Source organism: Octopus sinensis, linkage group LG15 (genome assembly GCF_006345805.1).
Source record: "Octopus sinensis linkage group LG15, ASM634580v1, whole genome shotgun sequence".
Lineage (NCBI taxonomy): Eukaryota > Metazoa > Mollusca > Cephalopoda > Octopoda > Octopodidae > Octopus > Octopus sinensis.
The window spans coordinates 21837634-21857856 of record NC_043011.1 but is presented as its reverse complement, the minus strand read 5'-3'; the positions used below and the strand labels follow the sequence as shown (position 1 = coordinate 21857856).

At 36.6% G+C, this 20223-nt stretch overlaps 1 protein-coding gene across 1 annotated transcript in view; it reads right to left on the bottom strand.

Annotated features, from left to right (window-relative positions):
- LOC115219905 (vacuolar protein sorting-associated protein 13A) overlaps positions 1-5342 on the bottom strand; it is a 279099-nt gene extending 273757 nt beyond the window's left edge. The window contains exon 1 of the mRNA XM_036509534.1: positions 4908-5342. Within this exon, the coding sequence (XP_036365427.1) occupies positions 4908-5007 (100 nt within the window). The 5' untranslated portion in view covers positions 5008-5342. The remainder of the gene's footprint in view (positions 1-4907) is intronic.
- Positions 5343-20223: the final 14881 nt, after the last annotated feature.

The following is a 20223-nucleotide window of genomic DNA, read 5'->3' as shown; positions in this document are numbered from 1 at the left end:
AAATTAATTGATCATAAAATATTTAGTTTACAAATATAAATAATAATTCCGAAATTAAAAATAGAAAATAAAACTAATGGGACATGTTAGTGGTTAAGATATACGATATGGTGGGTTTCATCGAGGATGGGGCGAGCTTGGTCAAACCAGATCGAGTCGCTCTTATGATCAAAGCCAGGTCTGATCATTTTGAATTTCAAGGACTATGTTGTCTAAGATGGTATGGTGTGATTTAAAATAGATGAGAATGCTATTTCTAAAGCAGCGGTTCCCAAACCTATGCATTACGAATACAGAATCTTTCACTTCGAAATATTGGATAAAATGCTAAGATGTTCATGAATTTTATACAATATGCCATAGGTATAAGGCCTAACAATAATGACTACAAAAAAAAAAAAATTAGGAATATTTGCAATAAAAGTGTCAGATGTTGATTTATTAAGTTTATAGATTTTTTTTTTCTATTTTAGTATTTAAAAAGATACGGTCGTGTAAGATTAAAGTCACGGAGTAGAAAAAAAAAAGCTGTGACCCGCTGCTGAAAAAAATCACCGGTGTTAACTCAGCAACCGCATAGTGGTTCCCCATAATCACATTAGCATATGCTTTACAGACGAAGAACCGGTAGTTAGTGATCTGTGACCTGTGCTGTATACTGACTGTATCCATGGCCAACGCTTAACAGACAATTGCACCCGGCTGTAAAAGAGTGGAATCGGGGTGGATAGAGTTCACTGCGGCAGCCTGCAGCAAACATTGTGCAACTGACTAATATTTTCTTCGCTAGCATGCCGAATTGAATGAAAAGGGCGATCAGAGTGGTTTAGCTTAAATATACTGCATAAAGATTAAATATTCATTGATATCCCACCACTAAATTGTTTAACCAACTCGCCGCTATAATCACCACCATCATTATATGCTTTACCAAATTAGTTGAGGACAAATTTACCTTTTCATTTATTTATTTAATACAACCGGCATCATGTGCAGGATAGTTGGGTCTTCTTGCATAATAGTCCGATGGTAAAAAGAAATGAATGTCTGAATATATCTTGAAATTTGAGGGTTAAGAATTAGTGTCAAAGATGCAGGAAATAACTTAATTTAGACTGCAGAAGAAGCAACTTTTTTTTCTTTTTAATCTTAAAAGAAAAGTGAATTAGCCGGCAACTTCGGAGTGCAAAACAAACAAATTTTTCGCCTAGTTTTATAGTGAAAACAACTACAATAGTTGTAGCTTGAAAAGAAATTATATATAAGCCGGGAGTAAAGAATTTGTCTGCTTGTAGGTGCTTCTTTAGACAAGTTTGGGAATTATAATAGACAATTCTTCTTTAATCGAGTTATTAACCGACATTAAGCAAAAGTTTGTTGGGTGGAAAATGAATGATAAAACTATTAAATAATATCGTACAACACACACATAAGTGTGTGTGAATAGTGCGTGCAAATAGATATAATATTAGCAATTGATGGCTTGCAACGAAAAGAGATTTTATTTTTAAGCAATCAGAAAGTTTTCACCAACTTCCAGTGTTTGTGTGCGTGTGTATATATATATATATATATATATATATATATATATATATATAAATGAGCTATTTTAGTAAGGAAGTGTGTAACCGGCAGCTAAACGTGTAATAAGAGAAATAAAACTCATTCGGGGTGAAGAAAGAGAAAAGAAGAAAGCGGTCAGATACAAGAAAGTGATAATGGAAACAAACAAGATAGTTTATTTAGTATGGGGTGGGCTAAACAAACATTGGACAAACAGATAATTGCTTCAAGGACAGAAATATCAGCAATAACAACAGCCAAGGCAGAAACCTCCAATGCTGGCGTTCGATCTGCTAGAAATAGCAGTCAAATCTGCTTCAAACCATACCTTAAAATGTTGAATAAGCAAAAATTAGATAAAGTAACCCTACATGGTCCTAACATGGTGACGTAAATATAACTAAGATACTTCTGATCACAGGTCTACTCAGGTAGTGTTGACCCAGAGTTAAACAACAGGCAATAAACTATCAATTACTGACGCTTGACAGATTTATTGACAACAAACTGCAGTCAAAATGCAATTATATATTTGGTGGAAGAGGTAGTAGGGAATTTTCAATGAATGTCTAAAATGTATGTAAATGAAATTAGAGACAAGTATTACAATTGTGCGACACATGCATAACGAACAATTTATTGAATTTTTTTCTTTTTTCATATTTTGTGGGAAAATAAAGGATTCTTGTTACCCGTTCCCATATTACCTATCTCATAAATCTGAAATGTTGTGCCCATATAAGAAATCAATATAAAATCACTATAATGATGTTATTGTAATATAAAATAATGTTCACACTAATGGCAAATATAGAAAATGATGTACATTATTATATTCACTTATATAAGCACACAAATGCATGCAACCAAACATGTACAACCAACACACACACACACACAATAGCGCATTGCAGTAGTTAATAGAAAACAATATGTAGTATGAAGTTAAATAATATACTGTTAAGGTATATAATAATTAGGTGGCAGAGAAAAAGGACCTATAAAGTGTACCACGATAGTGCATGCATCTAACATTACCTTACACAAATACTGTCATACACTTAGTGATGTGTGTGTGTGTCACAGTGCATACATTACATACACACACACACACATATATATACATACGCATATATGCACATACATATATACATCTATACACATATATGCACATACATATATAAATGCACACATATACATCTATACACATATGCACATATATACATGCACACATATACATCTATGCACATACATATATACATGCACACATATACATCTATATACATATGCACGTACATATATACATGCATATGCAAGCATATATATATATATACATGCATGCATATGAATGTACACATATGCATGCATATGTGTATGCATGTATATATATATACGTATATAAATATATACATACATATATGCAAACATATGCATACACATGTATAGACATATACGCACACATGCATACACACATGCACATAAGTATATATATATTTTTTCATACATAGGTGTATATAACCTTTACATTTTCATACATATATACATATGCATACACACAATTTATATATATACACACACACACACCTATATATCATCTTATCATTTACATCTTTCTATGCTCACATGGATTAGACAAGTCATCACAACTCGTGTCACTTCTTATTCAAGAGCTACTGTCCTCCTGGAAAGGTTGGAGGACCACACACTTCATTCATATGCTTCATTTCTTTCTTTTGACTTCCTTTCCATGGCTGGATGCCCCTCCTGTCACCAACCACTTTACAGAATGTCTGGGTTTATTTTATTATGGCACCAGTACTAGAAGGATTGGCATGTCGACAACAAGACTAGAAGGATCTTACGACACTGATGTTTCATTTCCACTTTTACAGAGAATATTCAGTGGATTTTATCATGGTACCAACTTGAGTGCAGTCGCCTTGTATCACGAAATATTAAAGTCTTCACACTCTACGATGTATTCATTCATATATATATATAAACGATGATGATGATGATATATATATATATATACATACATACGCACATATATATACACATGTTCATATACATATGTGTGGCTTGACCATGTTCCTATAAACTGGTACCCTAAGACCATATATAGTCACACATAATATGCATATATTGGTATGGTAATGCAAATAGGCAAAATATTGCTCAAAATATAAGTATATGTATATTTCTTTATTAATATTTAGCAGAACAGAGTTACTCAAGGTCTCAGAGTTTCGTGTATTGGCACTTACCAAAGTTGATAAGCGCTAAGGCACGAAAACTCTTGGAACTTTAATCACCTTGTTACTTCTGCTAAATATTAACATATATAACAAAAGTATGGCGATATATATATATATATATATATTATAGGTTCACACACAGACGTACAGACATGCATATACAGAGTGAGAGAATTTGTCTGTGCGTGAGTATGTGTGGGTACCAGCAGCAATTAGGGGGTTAATCTTGCTACGGGCTTGTATCCTGATCAGCAGAGATTCTTATATTTCGAATCGCTTAAACATTGGAAACTAGGGATAGACCTCCAGCCTAATAAGCCTTTAGACTCAAGACAGATGTTAACTTTGATATATACATAGATACATACATATATACATATAGATATATACATATAAATAGATAGATATATAGATAGATAGATATACACACACACTATGTATATATATGTGTATATACCTATTATATATATAAACGAAAGTAGTGAAATAGTGAAAGCGAATCATTGTCAAGTAGACGAAAAGGGGGAGGTTCTCTAATAAAATAAACAAGACTCCGGCATATTTTCAGTTTTCTTCTATGAATATTCAATATATTTAGATTATATTTTTTAGGCAGGTGACTCAAAACAATAACAATATTATTAATATCGCTATTATTATCATTATTATTATTACTATTAACTCATACAAGCCAAAATATTTTCCATACACTTTCTTATAATAATAAATAAACGAAAAAGAGCCATAAATTCATGAAATCTAGATGATACGAGGATTTTTTCGAAACAACAACAGAGATACTCTTGAGACAAATAAATGCAAGGGAATAGTAAAAAAAAAAATATGGGGTTAGGATAGGGAAATGAGTAGAAGAGCTGCAGAATCGCAGAACGTATTGTTATTTTCGAAAATGGAACCCTATGTATGTTGATAGTTGAGCCTAGAAACACGATAATATGCATACCGACTACAATCCGTACTGTGTGTATATTTATATATACACACACAATGCGTATGTGTGTATACAAAATGAAAGCCCGCAAAGGGTTAAATTAAAAAAGAAAGTAAGGTTTTGTCTTCACTTACCGCCCCATATTCCAAGTTGTAACTGCGATCTATCCAGATTTTCGACATAATCGCCGAGAAATTTGTTCATTAACTCAACAACAAACGATTCGAACACCATGGTTGCTGGCTGGTTTTCTTCACCTCCACACTTAACAGTCTACTCAGCCAAAGTGTCCGTCCCTCCTCTCAGGACTTCACTATATATGTATATATATATTATATTATAAATTTATGTACGCGCTCCTGCTCACTAGTTCGCTTTCTCTTTCTCCCTCCCCCTCTCTCTATATATCTTCTCTCTGTTTCTCTCTCACTCTCTCTCTCTCCTACTCTGGTAAAACGTGTGTGCTAGACATCATGTACTTACTTATATTATTACTACATGATGCGGCCGAACTAAAGCCAGCCAGCTAGACATCTGAAGAAGACAACTACGTGATATTACTAACAAAGGTTTAGACGATGACAGATAATATTAATTATACTACTACTACTAATTATAATGATATCAGTTTGCCCAGCCGAAAGATATGATGGCGGAGAAGGTGCTGCCGTTTACGCATCCAGTGACGATTATTAATATTTTTATTTCTTGTCCCTGGGCAAAACACTTCGTGACTTTGTGCTTGTTTATAAAAGATATAATAAAACTATTATGATTTATATTTTATCTTTTAACATCTGCTTAATACTTCAATTTTTGAATTTTTCCCTTTTTTTTTAGTGATTTTCTTTTTTTTTTTTTTTCCTCACTACAAATGCTCCGGCTTACCAGCGGTTGAACATTATCAGTTTTTTTGCCAACTAGCATCAATATCTTGGATTAAGTCAGCCCTCGTTTGTCTTGGAGAGGTGCACATGTATGTGCAAAGGCTGCCGAGCGAAAATTCTAAGATCCAACAGCATCAGTCTCTTTTATTGTTTACCTGTCATAAGAGTAAAAAAAAAAAAGAAAAGAAGAACAAAGAAAAGAAAGCATCGCCAAGCCAACACCCGAGGCAACTACTTAGTTTGTTCTTTTATTTATTTATTTCACAACAGACAGTCATCCAATCTACCTTCCTTTGCAGCTATCAACCAGACATCACCTTTAAACCAACGTTACAAACGCTTACTAATCTCTCCACCACCACTACTACTGCTGCTACTACTTCTTTAATTCTAACTTTAAACGTCACAACCCACTCACTGGTATTCTATATCACCCCAAAAGATAGTTACTTTGGCAACAGCTGTTGGCTTTTAGTATTTTTACAAGAAAAAATTCTAATGCGAACGTGCACCAATTTTATGCAGCCGACATAACTAAATGCCACACCCCTATTTAATGACAAACCAAAACACTGATGCAATTCGAACAATGAAACAATACATTATACATATGTCAGATGTTTTTCTGTCTCTATAGTTAGCCAACATAATAACATTTAGCTTGTGGGGCTCAGAAGTTACATTCTTGAGATGCTTCATATGACCCATAGTTAATTTGCTAATAAAACTACAGAACAACGTTTAAGTGTAATTATTTCAACTATTTCACCGTTTCTGCTTCAAATTTACTGTAATTGACTTTTGCATTTTTCACTCCTTGCAGCAGATGGTATAAAATATGGACCAGTGATTCATAGAGGGTTAAATTTAATCAACAAATTCTAAGCATAGAGATGTAGTTAAGAAGCTTGTTTTGCAACCACATGGTTTTGGTTCAGTCCCACTGCGTGCCTTGTAAATGAATTTACAGACAGAAACTGTGTGGAAGCCTGTTGTGTGTCTGTGTATATATATATATATGTGTGTGTATGTATGTATATCATCATCCTTTAATGTCCATTTTCCATGTTGGCATGAGTTGGACAACTTGACAGGAACTGGCAAGGCCAGGGCCCACACCCAATTCCGAAGTCTGTTTTGGCGTTTCTACAGATGGATGCCGTTCCTAATGCCAACCACTCTACAGAGTGTACTGAGTGCTTTTCACATGACACCATCACCAGTGCATTTTCAGTGGCACCAGCACCAGTGCGTTTTACGTGGCACCAGCACCCATACCAAATCTTTTCTCATGGCACCTTGGTTTTTAGGATCTTAATTTGGTTGTGGTGGGCAGGTCTTCTTGAGTACAGCAATGTGCCACGTATCTCAGTCCTCTGTCATCTCCTTCATAAGGTTCAGTCTTTTGAGATCAGCCTTCAATATATATATATATATAGGAGGTTCCCTACTTACTCAGCATGGAAAACGCTTACAGCCATTGGAATGAAAGGAAAGGAGTGAAGGGTGGCTGTGCACAGGATGGGAGAGGCAGCTGAAAGGGCCTCTTGTTGGCTTTGGAGCAAGAGAGAGGAGTTAAGCTGGAAGGCAGGAGATGTACAGCAGTGATTTGGCCACCTCTGCTGACCCACCGACAGCACCTGATGAACTTTAGATATCATCTGATGACATCAATTCCTCCTGGCCAAAGCTCCATTCACTTTGGTGAATGGAAAAAGCACCTCCTAGGTGTTATTAACACACACACACTAGATAAGGTTTGGCCAGAATTGACCTAGGCCATGACTAATTTATAAGCACCACTGGAAAAGATATTTAATGATGTTTTCATATTACAGTCATTCTTGGACTGCTTATTTGAGTAAAGAGTTATTGTTTGCAGAAGTACATCCGGTGTAGGTGGTTTCTCTGGAATTTATTAGAGATATTCATCCTGGAACTGTTTGAATGTTATGAGATCTTTTTCTTCTTTTATGTGTCTTGATCTGATGTTAAGGAGAGCAGGGCCAACTGAGGTGAAATAGTTCTGTCTTAGTGTTGTGATATGACATGGGCATGGTTTTCAAAGAGGACAGATGGCATGGATGTAACATGTAGAGTAATTTATTATACACTAAAATAAATACTTTTTGCATGATGTTGGCTGCAAAACGGCAGTCATCTTGACTTTCTTTGCATTCTCTCTCTCTCTCTCTCTCTCTCTATATATATATATATATATATATTATATATATATATATATATGTTATATTAAATTAGAGACAAAACCACTATTATGCAAATCAAACAAAGAAAGACTTAAGCCAATACATAAAATAATTTATATAAATTTAGAAATTTAACAATTATAAATTATAATATACAATTATAATTGTTAAATTTCTAAATTCATATAAATTATTTTATGTATTGGCTTAAGTCTTTCTTTGTTTGATTTGCATAATAGTGGTTTTGTCTCTAATTTAATATAATATAATATTTTACTATAAAATTGGATTCAATCCTAAATCTGATTTTTCCCTGTAAATTTGGATTTATTCCCTAATATTTATTATTAATTTTTATATATATATATATATATATATATATATTAGGTTGTCAAGAAAGTTCTTGAGGTTTTTAACCTTTAAATTCAGATGCACATATCTCGGCTTAAACCAAACTTTATTAATCAAAATACACACCATCAGAATCAACACACTTTTGCCAATGCGAAACAAGTTTATTTATGCCAGTAGCGTAAAAATCCTGCGTTCTGGTGTCAATGAAGTCGTTGAAGGTGTGTTTGGCATCATCTTGGTTTTTTAAGCATTTCTCAAGCAGAAAGTTGTTGATATGCTTGAAAAAGTGGTAGTCGGTAGACGAGAGGTATGGTGAGTATGGTGGATGAGGTAGAGTTTCATAGCCCAATTTGTTCAACTTCTGCAGGCTCAGTTATGCAACGTGTGGCAAGTGTTGTCATGGAGAATTGGTCCTTTTCTATTGACCAATACTGGCTGCTGTTGTCAGAGTTTCTTATGCACTTTATCCATTTGTTGACAGTACTTCTCTCCCATAATAATTTCGCCTGGATCCAAAAAACTGTGGTGGATGAGACCGGCTGCAGACCACCAAACAGTCACTGTGACCTTCTTTTGGTGCAACTTTGGCTTTGGGAAGTGCTGTGGAGCTTCATTGGCATCCAACAACTGAGCTGAGTGTCACCTGTTGTCGTAAAGAACCCACTTTTCATCACAAGTCACAATCCAGTCGAGAAATGGGTCGTTCTTATGGTGTAAAATAAGGGAAGATGACACTTCGAAATGGCGTTTTTTTTTGGTTGTCGTTCAATTCAAGCGGCACCCATTTCTCAAGTATTCTTGTTTTTCCAATCTCTTTCAAGTGGTTGGAAATTGTTGTATATGTTACGTCTAATTCAGAAGCAAGCTCTCGAACAGTTGTGCATGGACTGGCTTCCACTAAGGCTCTTAGTTGAGTGTTGTCAACATCCGATGGCTAACCACTACGCTTATCATCTTCAAAACTCTTGTCATGGTTACTACCATTGTGCTGTATGTTCACTAGTGGTTCCTGGGCCAAATGCATCGATGATATTGCAAGCTGTTTCAGCAGCTTTTCGGCCTAGCTTGAACTGGAATAAGAAAATTGTGCGAATTGGCTTTTTGCCCATGTTGTATTCAACGTTCCGGAAAAAATGGCCTATGATAAGATAGAGTGAGAAACAGGCTTTAAAATGATATATAAAGTCGAAGTAATTTAACGAACATTAATTTGAAAATACATCATTTAAAACCAAAATTAAGTATTCTGCAAGAACTTTCTTGACAACCTAATATATATATATATATCTTATATCTTAAAAGGCAAGTTGTCTGTCTGTGTGTGTTATGTGATCCACTTCTACTCCTACAATTTCCAACCAAATTTCACCAAATTTGACATGTGTGCTCTCTTTGACTCAAGATGGTTTTTCTTATAATTTTTTCCTCGAAATTCTGTGCCCCCAACATAAATAGACTACTCTCAATTCACCTAGGATTTGGCTTGAGCCAGCAAAAAATCGTGACACACACCTAGCTTGAAAAAATCAATATTTTACTTTGTTAACTGCAGTGAGCTCTTATCGACTGCTTGCACAGTACTGCCAGCACTATTCATTTGCAAGTTACGATTTGCATCTATTTTCACGTGAGCGCTCTTTTTCATATAATTATTCCAACTTAAACTAGCCACTTCAAAACACTTACCTAAAATTAAAAATCCTTTATTTGGTCAGTTTGATTAACATTTTTGCCAACTACAATTTACTATTTTTTGGGTACTACACATTCACCGCTTTTTCCTGAGGACTTTTTCTATTGTGCAAATTGGTAATTCTCTACCATGCCTTGACACAAAAGATCCATTATAGGTCGGCTGCAAAGAAAAGTAAACATATGCATACAAATGAATATGTCAAGGATGCCACCAGGAGGAACCCTCTCAATGCACTTAGGATGGCTTCAGCACAAAGAAGGGAAAGTGAAGAGCAGCGTTGTGGTTGGTTAGCATGTATTGTTGCGCAACGAGCTGCCCAGAGGAACAAGCAATGTTCAGCATGCCAAACAAGAAATGCTTCCTCTACTGCTGCTGCACCATATTCAGAGACTGCAGTACAACATGCAGTTTGACTTACAAGAGATGCTGCAGCAACTGCTGCTGTGCACGCTATGGAAACTACAGGGGCAAGACAACAACTGGAGGCTACAACTCAGTGAAGGGCTACACGACATTCCTACTCAAGGCCATGCTCCTCGCGGTGGTCAATGACAGCATTCAACTATGATCCTACAATTGACTACAGTAATCACCCTGACATTCAAATAGGCTGCATGTCCACAATCTGCCAATTATGCGGAGTTAAAAAGTGGCCGGGAGAAACACCCGGCATGTGCTGCTCCAGCAGTAAGATTACAGTACCTCTTCTACAAGATCCTCCACTCCTTTTGACTGATCTTTTGACAGGGGTGTCTCCTTATTCTCATGACTTTCTCAAGCGGATATGTGCTGACAACTGCATATGAGATGGGTATTTCATGCCTTCCTTTAAAGTGCAGGGGAAGATTTACCATAGAATTGGTTCCCTGCAGGCACATGACGCTGCCTCACCTCAGTTTCTTCAGCTCTACTTCATGGGAGACTACACTGACCAGGTATACTTAACAAACAGTCCCGGGCAACGCCGGGTATGCCTGCTAGTATATATTATGAGGCAACAGGACCTAATGAACAACCAAGCATGCAGAAGTATGTGGGGGCTTTAATAACTACAAATCCTCATTCAACATCCCAGAGAGACGTAACACCACAACCCTAGCCATGCACATCTGGATTTTGAAAGAAAGTGCCACAAAGTACAGCATAAAGTGGAACACCCTAGAAAAATGCAAACCTTACTCCGATAGCAGCAGGAAGTGCAGATTATGTCTGGCTGAGAAGAGAGCAATTTTAAAAGGTACCCAACACCTGGGTGTTTACTTGAATAGCAAGATTGAGGTGTTTTATCCTTGCCCGCATTAAAGGAAGTGTATTCTATTGTACCAGAATGCCCCACCATGACTGTAATCACAGGTCCCTTGCCTTGACCTTCGGCAAACAACCTTCCACCAATGCCCTTGATCCTAGCAAAAAGAGTTTGACCACAGCATGCACCAAAGCATCCTTGTACATACACCCCCCCCCCCATAGTCATTTGACTGTGGCCATGCTGGAGCACTGCCTTTAGTCGAGAAATTGAACCCAGGACTTATTCTTTGTAAGCCTAGTACTTATTCTATCGGTCTCTTTTGCCGAACCGCTAAGTTACGGGGATGTAAACACACCAGCATTGGTTGTCATGCGACGTTGGAGGGACAAACACAGACACACAAACGTACACACACATACATACACACATATACATATATACAACGGGTTTCTTTCAGTTTCCGTTTACCAAATCCACTCGCAAGGCTTTGGTCGGCCCAAGGCTACAGTAGAAGACATTTGCCCTAGGTGCCACACAGTGGGACTGAACCTGGAACCATGTAGTTCGTAAGCAATTTACTTACCACACAGCCACTCCTACGCCTATATATTTATAATATATATATATATATATATATATATACTCTTTTACTCTTTTATTTGTTTCAGTCATTTGACTGTGGCTATGCTGGAGCACCGCCTTTAGTCGAGCAAATCGACCCCAGGACTTATTCTTTGTAAGCCTAGTATTTATTCTATCGATCTCTTTTGACGAAGTGCTAAGTTACGGGGACGTAAACACACCAGCATCGGTTGTCAAGCGATGTTGGGGGGACAAACACAGACACAAACATATACTCACACATACATATATATATATACATATATACGACGGGCTTCTTTCAGTTTCTGTCTACCAAATCCACTCACAAGGCTTTGGTCGGCCTGAGGCTATAGTAGAAGACACTTGCCCAAGGTGCTACGCAATGGGACTGAACCTGGAACCATCTGGTTCGTAAGCAAGCTACTTACCACACAGCCACTCCTACGCCTATATATATATATTATATATATATATATTATATATATATATATATTATATATATATATATATATATATATTATATATATATATTATATATATAAATACACGTATGTATATATGTATGTATGTATGCATATTTGTACACATACACATATATATACATATATATGTGTGTTTGTGTTTTCATGTCTGTTTTTTTGCCTACCCCTCCCATCACTTAACAACTGGTGTTGGTTTGTTGTCATTCTCCATAAGTTAGTGGTTTGGCAAAAGCAACTGATAGAATAAGCACCAGGGTTTTTAAAAATAAAAGTACTAGAGTTGATTTGTCTCACTAAAACCCTTCAAGACAGTGCTACAACCTAGCCAAGCCACAGTCCAATGACCGAAACGAGTAAAAGATAAAATAAACAAAAATTGGCCTTGTACCTTGTCTAAAAGGAAATCAATATTATTGATAAGAGAAGTAATCTGAATCATATAACCTGCTGCTCACCAGCATTACAGCATTTGACTTTGACTTGTCTTTGACATCAGAAGATTTCACTCATGTCTGACATCAGAGCTATTAAGCAAAGCTTCAACTTAGAAGCTCCAACTGACTCTACTTCCTTCCCCCACTCCACACTCTTTAGGCCAGTGAGGGAGCCTTTACACAGTTGTCCTACCTGCTAAAAATGGTACCAAATTTCCATTAGATAACACCCTACTTTCTTAGAAAAGGACATACAAAATAATGTGCTACTTGATTTCCTACCATATAGACAGGATAATAACTGCTGGGAATGCCTTTGGTCATAGATCTGCTTGGTCAAGGCTGACCTACAGGTAAACAATAATCTGACTCCATCAAAGCTCTTTTCACCAATCTTGCAGACACACCTGTCTAGCATTCCACTATTCAGTTATGCCTTCCATACTCCTCAATCTGTACATTAATGACCTGATTCCCACTAACTATAAACACACATACACACACACATACACACACACATACACACATATGCATGCGCACACACGCACACACATGCACGTGCACCCCACCCCTCCACACACACTCACACACACACACAGACAATACCATTCTTTACCTTAACCTTCTACACATAGACTTCATCCATACACAACATCACATGATCACGTGACCGACCAGGCTACCAGATGTTGCTACACATCGCTGGTCACAATGCGCTTCACATTGTTTTAGCCTTCAAATGATGCCATCCCGCTGGCTAAGCGAGCAGGCCAACAGAAGTATAAGTGAGAGAAAGTTGCAGCGAAAGAGTACAGCAGGGATCGCCACCACCCCCTGCCGGAGCCTCGCGGTGCTTTAGGCATTTTTGCTCAATAAACACTCACAACGCTCGGTCTGGGAATCGAAACTGCGATCCTACGACTATGAGTCCATTGCCCTAACCACTGGGCCATTGCGCCTCCATATACACAACATAGACCTACCATAAAACATCAATGAACAGAGATATTGAAAATTTCTGCAATGGAGTTATAACAACCATACTTCCTTTGATGGAACCCAAACACAGTCATGCGAATCTAATTTCGTTCACATATCAAGAAGGAAGAACTTTCATACAACAAAGCCAAAAGGAAGTTTTATGTGGTCACTTTATATCCTGCCTCGTTTGGTTGAGCTTGCTCAGATTTACTGAACCTAGCCATGTCTTTCATCACAATCTCACTTAGCATTTAGGTCTGCAGGGCAAAATTTCATGTCTGTACAAAGCTTGTCAATAAAGTTTTCTGCTGTATGGTCAAGCTATGTATATCTATGTTTTAGTGTCTGTAGGAATGTATAATCAATGAGTTCTTGATTAGTTCTTCAGCAATGTCCTGTAAATCGCATGCATCACTCTCTCTATTAACATCAATGATAGCAAAAAGACAGCCATGCTGTCTTTGTTTGGTCGGATGCTTATTTTCTACAAGAAATTTTGACCTGCCCATAATATGCAGGTGGGTGAAAATGTCATCAGATCTTGTCACCAAGTACTTGGTAACTGTGCAAGAAGTGAACATGTGTATCATCATCATCATCATCATCATCAACATTACCTACCCTCACCTGTTTCCAAGTAAGTTAATATCTCCCATATTTTCCACTGAAGACTGGGAACAAACAACATTACTTGTATAACAGTGATGCTCATTTACAACCATCATGTAATGTCAAGACAAAGGTAAACACATACACATATATATGTGAGTGTGTATACACACACACACACACACACACATATAGGTGCTCCTCTTATTCTAGTGGCAATACTCTCTGAGCATCCCCCCCCCACTACAGACTTGGTCACCTAGGTAGCGAAAGCTTTCAACTACTTCTAGTTTCTTCCCCTGGCATGTGATGGAATCAGTTTTCTGAGCATCTGCAGTGTTTATTGCCCCTCTGCATCTGCTACACACAAAAGCTGTTTTCCCGGCTAACCTTCCTTTGATGTTGCTGCACCTCTTATGTATCCATGTGACTCCTCTTATGTATCCATAGTGATTCTGCTATGAGAGCAAGGTCATCAGCATAGAGGAGCTCTTAAATTCCTCTGTTATTGCCCAAAGAACTATGATGAATAAGAGGGGGCTGAGGGCTGATCCTTGGTGAACCCCTACTCCTACCCAGAATTCTTCCCTATACTCACTGCCGACCCTTACCTTACTAACAGCATTCCTGTACAAGGCCTGTACAGCTCTTTTTAACCACTCGTCAATCCCCAGTTTCCGCATTGACTACCAGATAAGGGATCGGGGGACCCTGCCGAAGGCTGTCTCCAAGTCGACAAAAGCCAAGTATAGGAGCTTATCTTTGGCTAGGTATTTCTCCTGCAGTTGCTGTACCAGGAATATAGCGTCAGTGACACAACTACCTGACACAAAACTGAATTGCATCTCATGGTTGGACCAAAATGAAGCACTGAAAACCTTCCCTAAATGTAAGGTCTTCAAAACGAAGGTTATGGTGGTGTACTGCTGGATTCATCCACTATAATTTCTTAAAACCTGAAAAAACCATTACTGCAGAAACATATTGCCATGAAATTGCCAAAATGAACAAAAGACTGCTACTCCTCCATCCCAGACTGGTCAACAGAAGATAGCCAATCATTCTTTATGACAATGCTTGACCACATTTTACCAATGATGCTCCACATGTTGAAGGAACTTGGCTATGAGGTTCTTCCTCACTCTACTTATTCCCCAGAACTTTCTCCTACCGACTATCACTTTTTCAAGCACCTTGATGGTTTCTTGTTAGAGAAGGTGTTCAAAAATCAAACAGGATGCTGAAAGGGCTTTCAAAGAGTTCATGAGCTCCAGAACTCAAGATTTTTATGTTACCGGAATAAACAAACCTGTAACTCATTATCAAAAATTGATTGAAATAGTACTTACTTTGATGAATAAAATTTCCACATTGTTGAAATATATTGTGATGAATTTCATGTTTTTAAACATTGCTTACTCTTTACTCAGCCTGATTATATGTACATGTGTGTGTGTGTGTATATATATATATATATATATATATATATATATATATATCAGTAATAATAAAGGGTGAAATTAATTAATTTGGAATAATTATCAATTACACCAAGTAGATTTCGGCATGTAAAAGCCCATTCGAGGAAAATTTAAGTAATACTAGTAATTAAGGGTTTAGCAACGAATTGCCTCACCAACACACCGATTTAGAAATAGCAGTCAAAGAGATATAGCTATTCCTTCTACTAAAAGGGGGATCTCAGTAAAAACACAGCACTTGAAAGGCAAACACAGACAGGTAAGAAAGAAAGAATGAAATGACGGCAATCTATCATACAATTTTAAGTTACCTACGGACGTACGTTTCGAAATCAAGTTTTAGGAAAGCATAAGAATTAGAAAATTCTACCTTACCCAAACTTCTTTTCTCATCGGCGCGGATACTACAATTATGAATAATTGTATATTAAATTTTGAGATACTAGAAGGCATTATCTCAACTCAGTTGAGATAATGCCTTGAGATACTAGAAGGCATTATCTCAACTCAGTTGAGATAATGCCTTCTAGTATCTCAAAATTTAATATACAATTATTCATAATTGTAGTATCCTGCGCGATGAGAAAAGAAGTTGGGTAAGGTAGAATTTTCTAATTCTTATGCTTTCCTAAAACTTGATTTCGAAACGTACGTCCGTAGGTACTTAAAATTGTATGATAGATTGCCGTCATTTCATTCTTTCTTTCTTACCTGTCTGTGTTGCCTTTCAAGTGCTGTTTTTTACTGAGATCCCCCTTTTAGTAGAAGGATAGCTATATCTCTTTGACTGCTATTTCTAAATTCGGTGTGTTGGTGAGGCAATTCGTTGCTAAACCCTTAATAATAGTATATATATATATATATTATATATACTTTATTTTAAGCAGCAGAAAATTCAACAAAATCTGTTACTCTGAGTTTCTCGTGCCGTTCATCAGACAGTTTTGCTAGAAAAGACTGTCTGATGAACGGCAACGAGAAACTCAGAGTAACAGATTTTGTTGAATTTTCTGCTGCTTAAAATAAAGCATATTACTCTACCACTGGTATTTGAGTACTCTTTTTTCCACCTTGTTTCACATTTATGTGTTTACTCCGGTATATATATATATATATATATATATATATATATATATATATATATGGTTAAGTAGAATTAGCAGTTGGAATAACGGCCTAAGGGATAAGAATATCCGTTATTACTACGGTATAAATTACCTATGTTAACCTTGTGCATGGATATGCAAGCATACTATGCTTATAAGATACAGGCAATAACAAAATAAACAAGAGTTTATCAGGAATCAAATTTAAATTAAGCAGAAAATGGAGAAAACTTTTGATCAACAAACAAATTGACTACCTTTGGTTATTATATTTTAATGCAAAACTTTAAGATTGCTAACAGCCGTTTCTGCTACCTATGTTAGTCAGTGGTGCCAAAGAAAATTATGAAAATAATGTTCGTCATCTTTTATAGCACATCCAATCTGGTACATGGAGCTTCATCAGAGTGGATACAAATACATAAAATAAAAGAAGTGAAGAGGAAAGAACAGGGCCTCTTGATGAGGAAATAAGGCTTAATAAGTTAGAATCATACCATTTTGCAGTGTAAAGCTTGAAGTCGGGGTATGTTTTTGGATAAATATTAACTAGCACTATTTACGAAATCATAAGTAATATTCTTTTTCTAGACCTATTGGCAAATCCAGTTATACTTAAGCACTAGTTTTATTTTCTTATTATTCATACACCCTGGTACTCGTAAAGGAAGATTAACCCACCAATCATTTGTCTAGTTTATTCATTTGCTCATCAACCTCAAGCTTTACACTGCAAAATGGTATGATTCTAACTTATTAAGCCTTATTTCCTCATCAAGAGGCCCTGATCTTTCCTCTTCTCTTCTTTTATTTTATGTATTTGTATCCACTCTGATGAAGCTCCATGTACCAGATTGGATGTGCTATAAAAGATGACGAACATTATTTTCATAATTTTCTTTGGCAGAACTGACTAACATAGGTAGCAGAAATGGCTGTTAGCAATGTTAAAGTTTTGTATTAAGAAATAATAACCAATGGTAGTTGATTTGTTTATTGATCAAAAAATGTCTCTATTTTCTGCTTAATTTATATCTATATATCTATATATATATATATATATTATATATATATGTATGTATGTATATATATGTATGTATATATCAATTGTACTAACAGCGGTGGTGCCCCAGCATGGCTGCAGCCTTCGGGCTAAAACATTTTTAAGGATTTAAGGATATATATTTATGTATATATATATGTATGTATATATATATATATGTATATATATATGTGTATGTGTATATATATATGTATGTATACATATATATGTATGTATACATATATATATATATATATATATATGATGTATACATCTGTGTGTGTGTCTTTGTTTGTTCCCCATCACTACTTGACAGTTGGTGTTGGTGTGTTTACATCCCCATAACTTAGTGGTTTGGCAAAAGAGTCCAATAGAATAAGTACTAAGCTTAGGAAATAAGTCTTGGGGTTGATTTGTTGGACTAAAATCCTTCAGGGTGGTGCTCCAGCATGGCTGCTGTCAAACGACTGAAAAAAGTAAAGGAACACATATGCACAACAGGCTTCTTTCAGTTTCTATCTGCCAAATCCACTCACAAGGCTTTGTGATGCAGTAGAAGATACATGCTCGAGGTGCTGAGAAGTAGGATAGAACCCGAAACCACATCAAGACCAGTTGGGAAGCAAGGTTCTTAGCCACACTGCCACGCCTGCACCTACAGAAAAGCACCAATTCCATATTGACACAGAAGGAGTCTCAGGTAGCGATGGCATCATTATCCAATGTCAATGTGTCCTTCCTCTTTTCAGGATGGTGGGCTAGGATAAAAAACAAAACAAAAGTAAACAAGAAATATTTGAATCCTGCCCTACTGTCCTAAAAAAAAATAAACGTAGTGAGAACACATTAGATAATGATTTAGTTCTACATATAATAGACTAGGAAAAAGAAAACAGGATGATTATTATTAGAATGCCTTTCATAGTAGATCTCTAAAATCAGGTCTGACCTACAACAGTTAAATAACATCAATTTTCATACACTCTATATTGTTTCTCCCTTGCCTAATCCCCACCCACACCCCCTTCCACCTGAAGTCAAGAACAACAAGGAAAATATTCTCACTTTCTACAAATGGTAAGCTGTCATGTGATAACCCCACTACTTCCTTTCCTTCACATCTATAACGTTGCTAAGACTATGTTGTAAAAGTCTGTACTTTGTATGGCAACAAAACAATTCTACTCCAAACAGTCACTAATACTCTATAAGGCACCTCACATTAGATTACTGATCATTGTCTTAAACATTACTGCAACTAATCACACACACACACACAACACACTTGAACATTCTTGAGGGGATCCATAAAAGGCATCCCAAATTGTAAGTAATCTTTCACACTAAAATACCGTCATCCCATTCACAGAGGTTGTTGTCATTTGCCTCTTCTATCACTGCTGTATAGACTTCTGCTTCTCTCATCTAGTAAATCACATACTTACTACCTCAGTAAAAGAAGAGATCCCAAGCCAGCATAAAACCTCTATGTGGATGCCTGACCTGCTAGAAATTGCAGCCAAACTTCTTCACTCAAAACCACACCTTAACATCTTAAAAAATAGAACATATTGTATACAGTAGTTCTGAAAATAAGACATGATCATAGATCATGTTTGGACTGCTCCAATCATAAATCTGCTTAGATTAGAGCTGATCTCAGATCAACTCTGATCAAACAAATGATGTGATGTAATCACATCTTCTCAGGCCACACCTACCATGTCTCACTCCCTGCAGCTCATACCAAATATTTTGCTAATCACATCCTCCCTAAACTACAACCCTCTCAACTCCGTTACTTTCAATCTTTTCTTTCCAAACATAAATTTGAAAAAGTTCCATCTTTTATATGTATGTATGTATGTATGTATGTATGTATGTATGTATGTATGTATGTATGTATGTATGTATATGTGTGTGTGTGGTGTGTGTGTGTGTGTGTATGTATGTATGTATGTATGTATGTCACTTTCGAGTGCTACTGGTAACATGTAACCCAGTACAACCTGTTGCATGGTCCGGTCGTCAGCGACTAAACCGGCAACCCCACCAAGCTTGCTTGGTGAGGAGGGTGTTTATTGGACACCCTGCGGGATGAAAAACAAAACCCGTCAAAGGGCGGAGGAACTCTTGAGAGTCAATGGCCATCCAATAAATGTCTTAAGGATGTATCATGCGCAGGGACATAGAAATAATCGGACTGAATACCCGATCACACGGTTAAACCATTGGGAGTGAAGGACTCCTAGCCTTTGTTAGGGCATCCTTCTAGAAGGTAACTCAGGTAACTGGGATAACTCCGACATAAAACCTGCG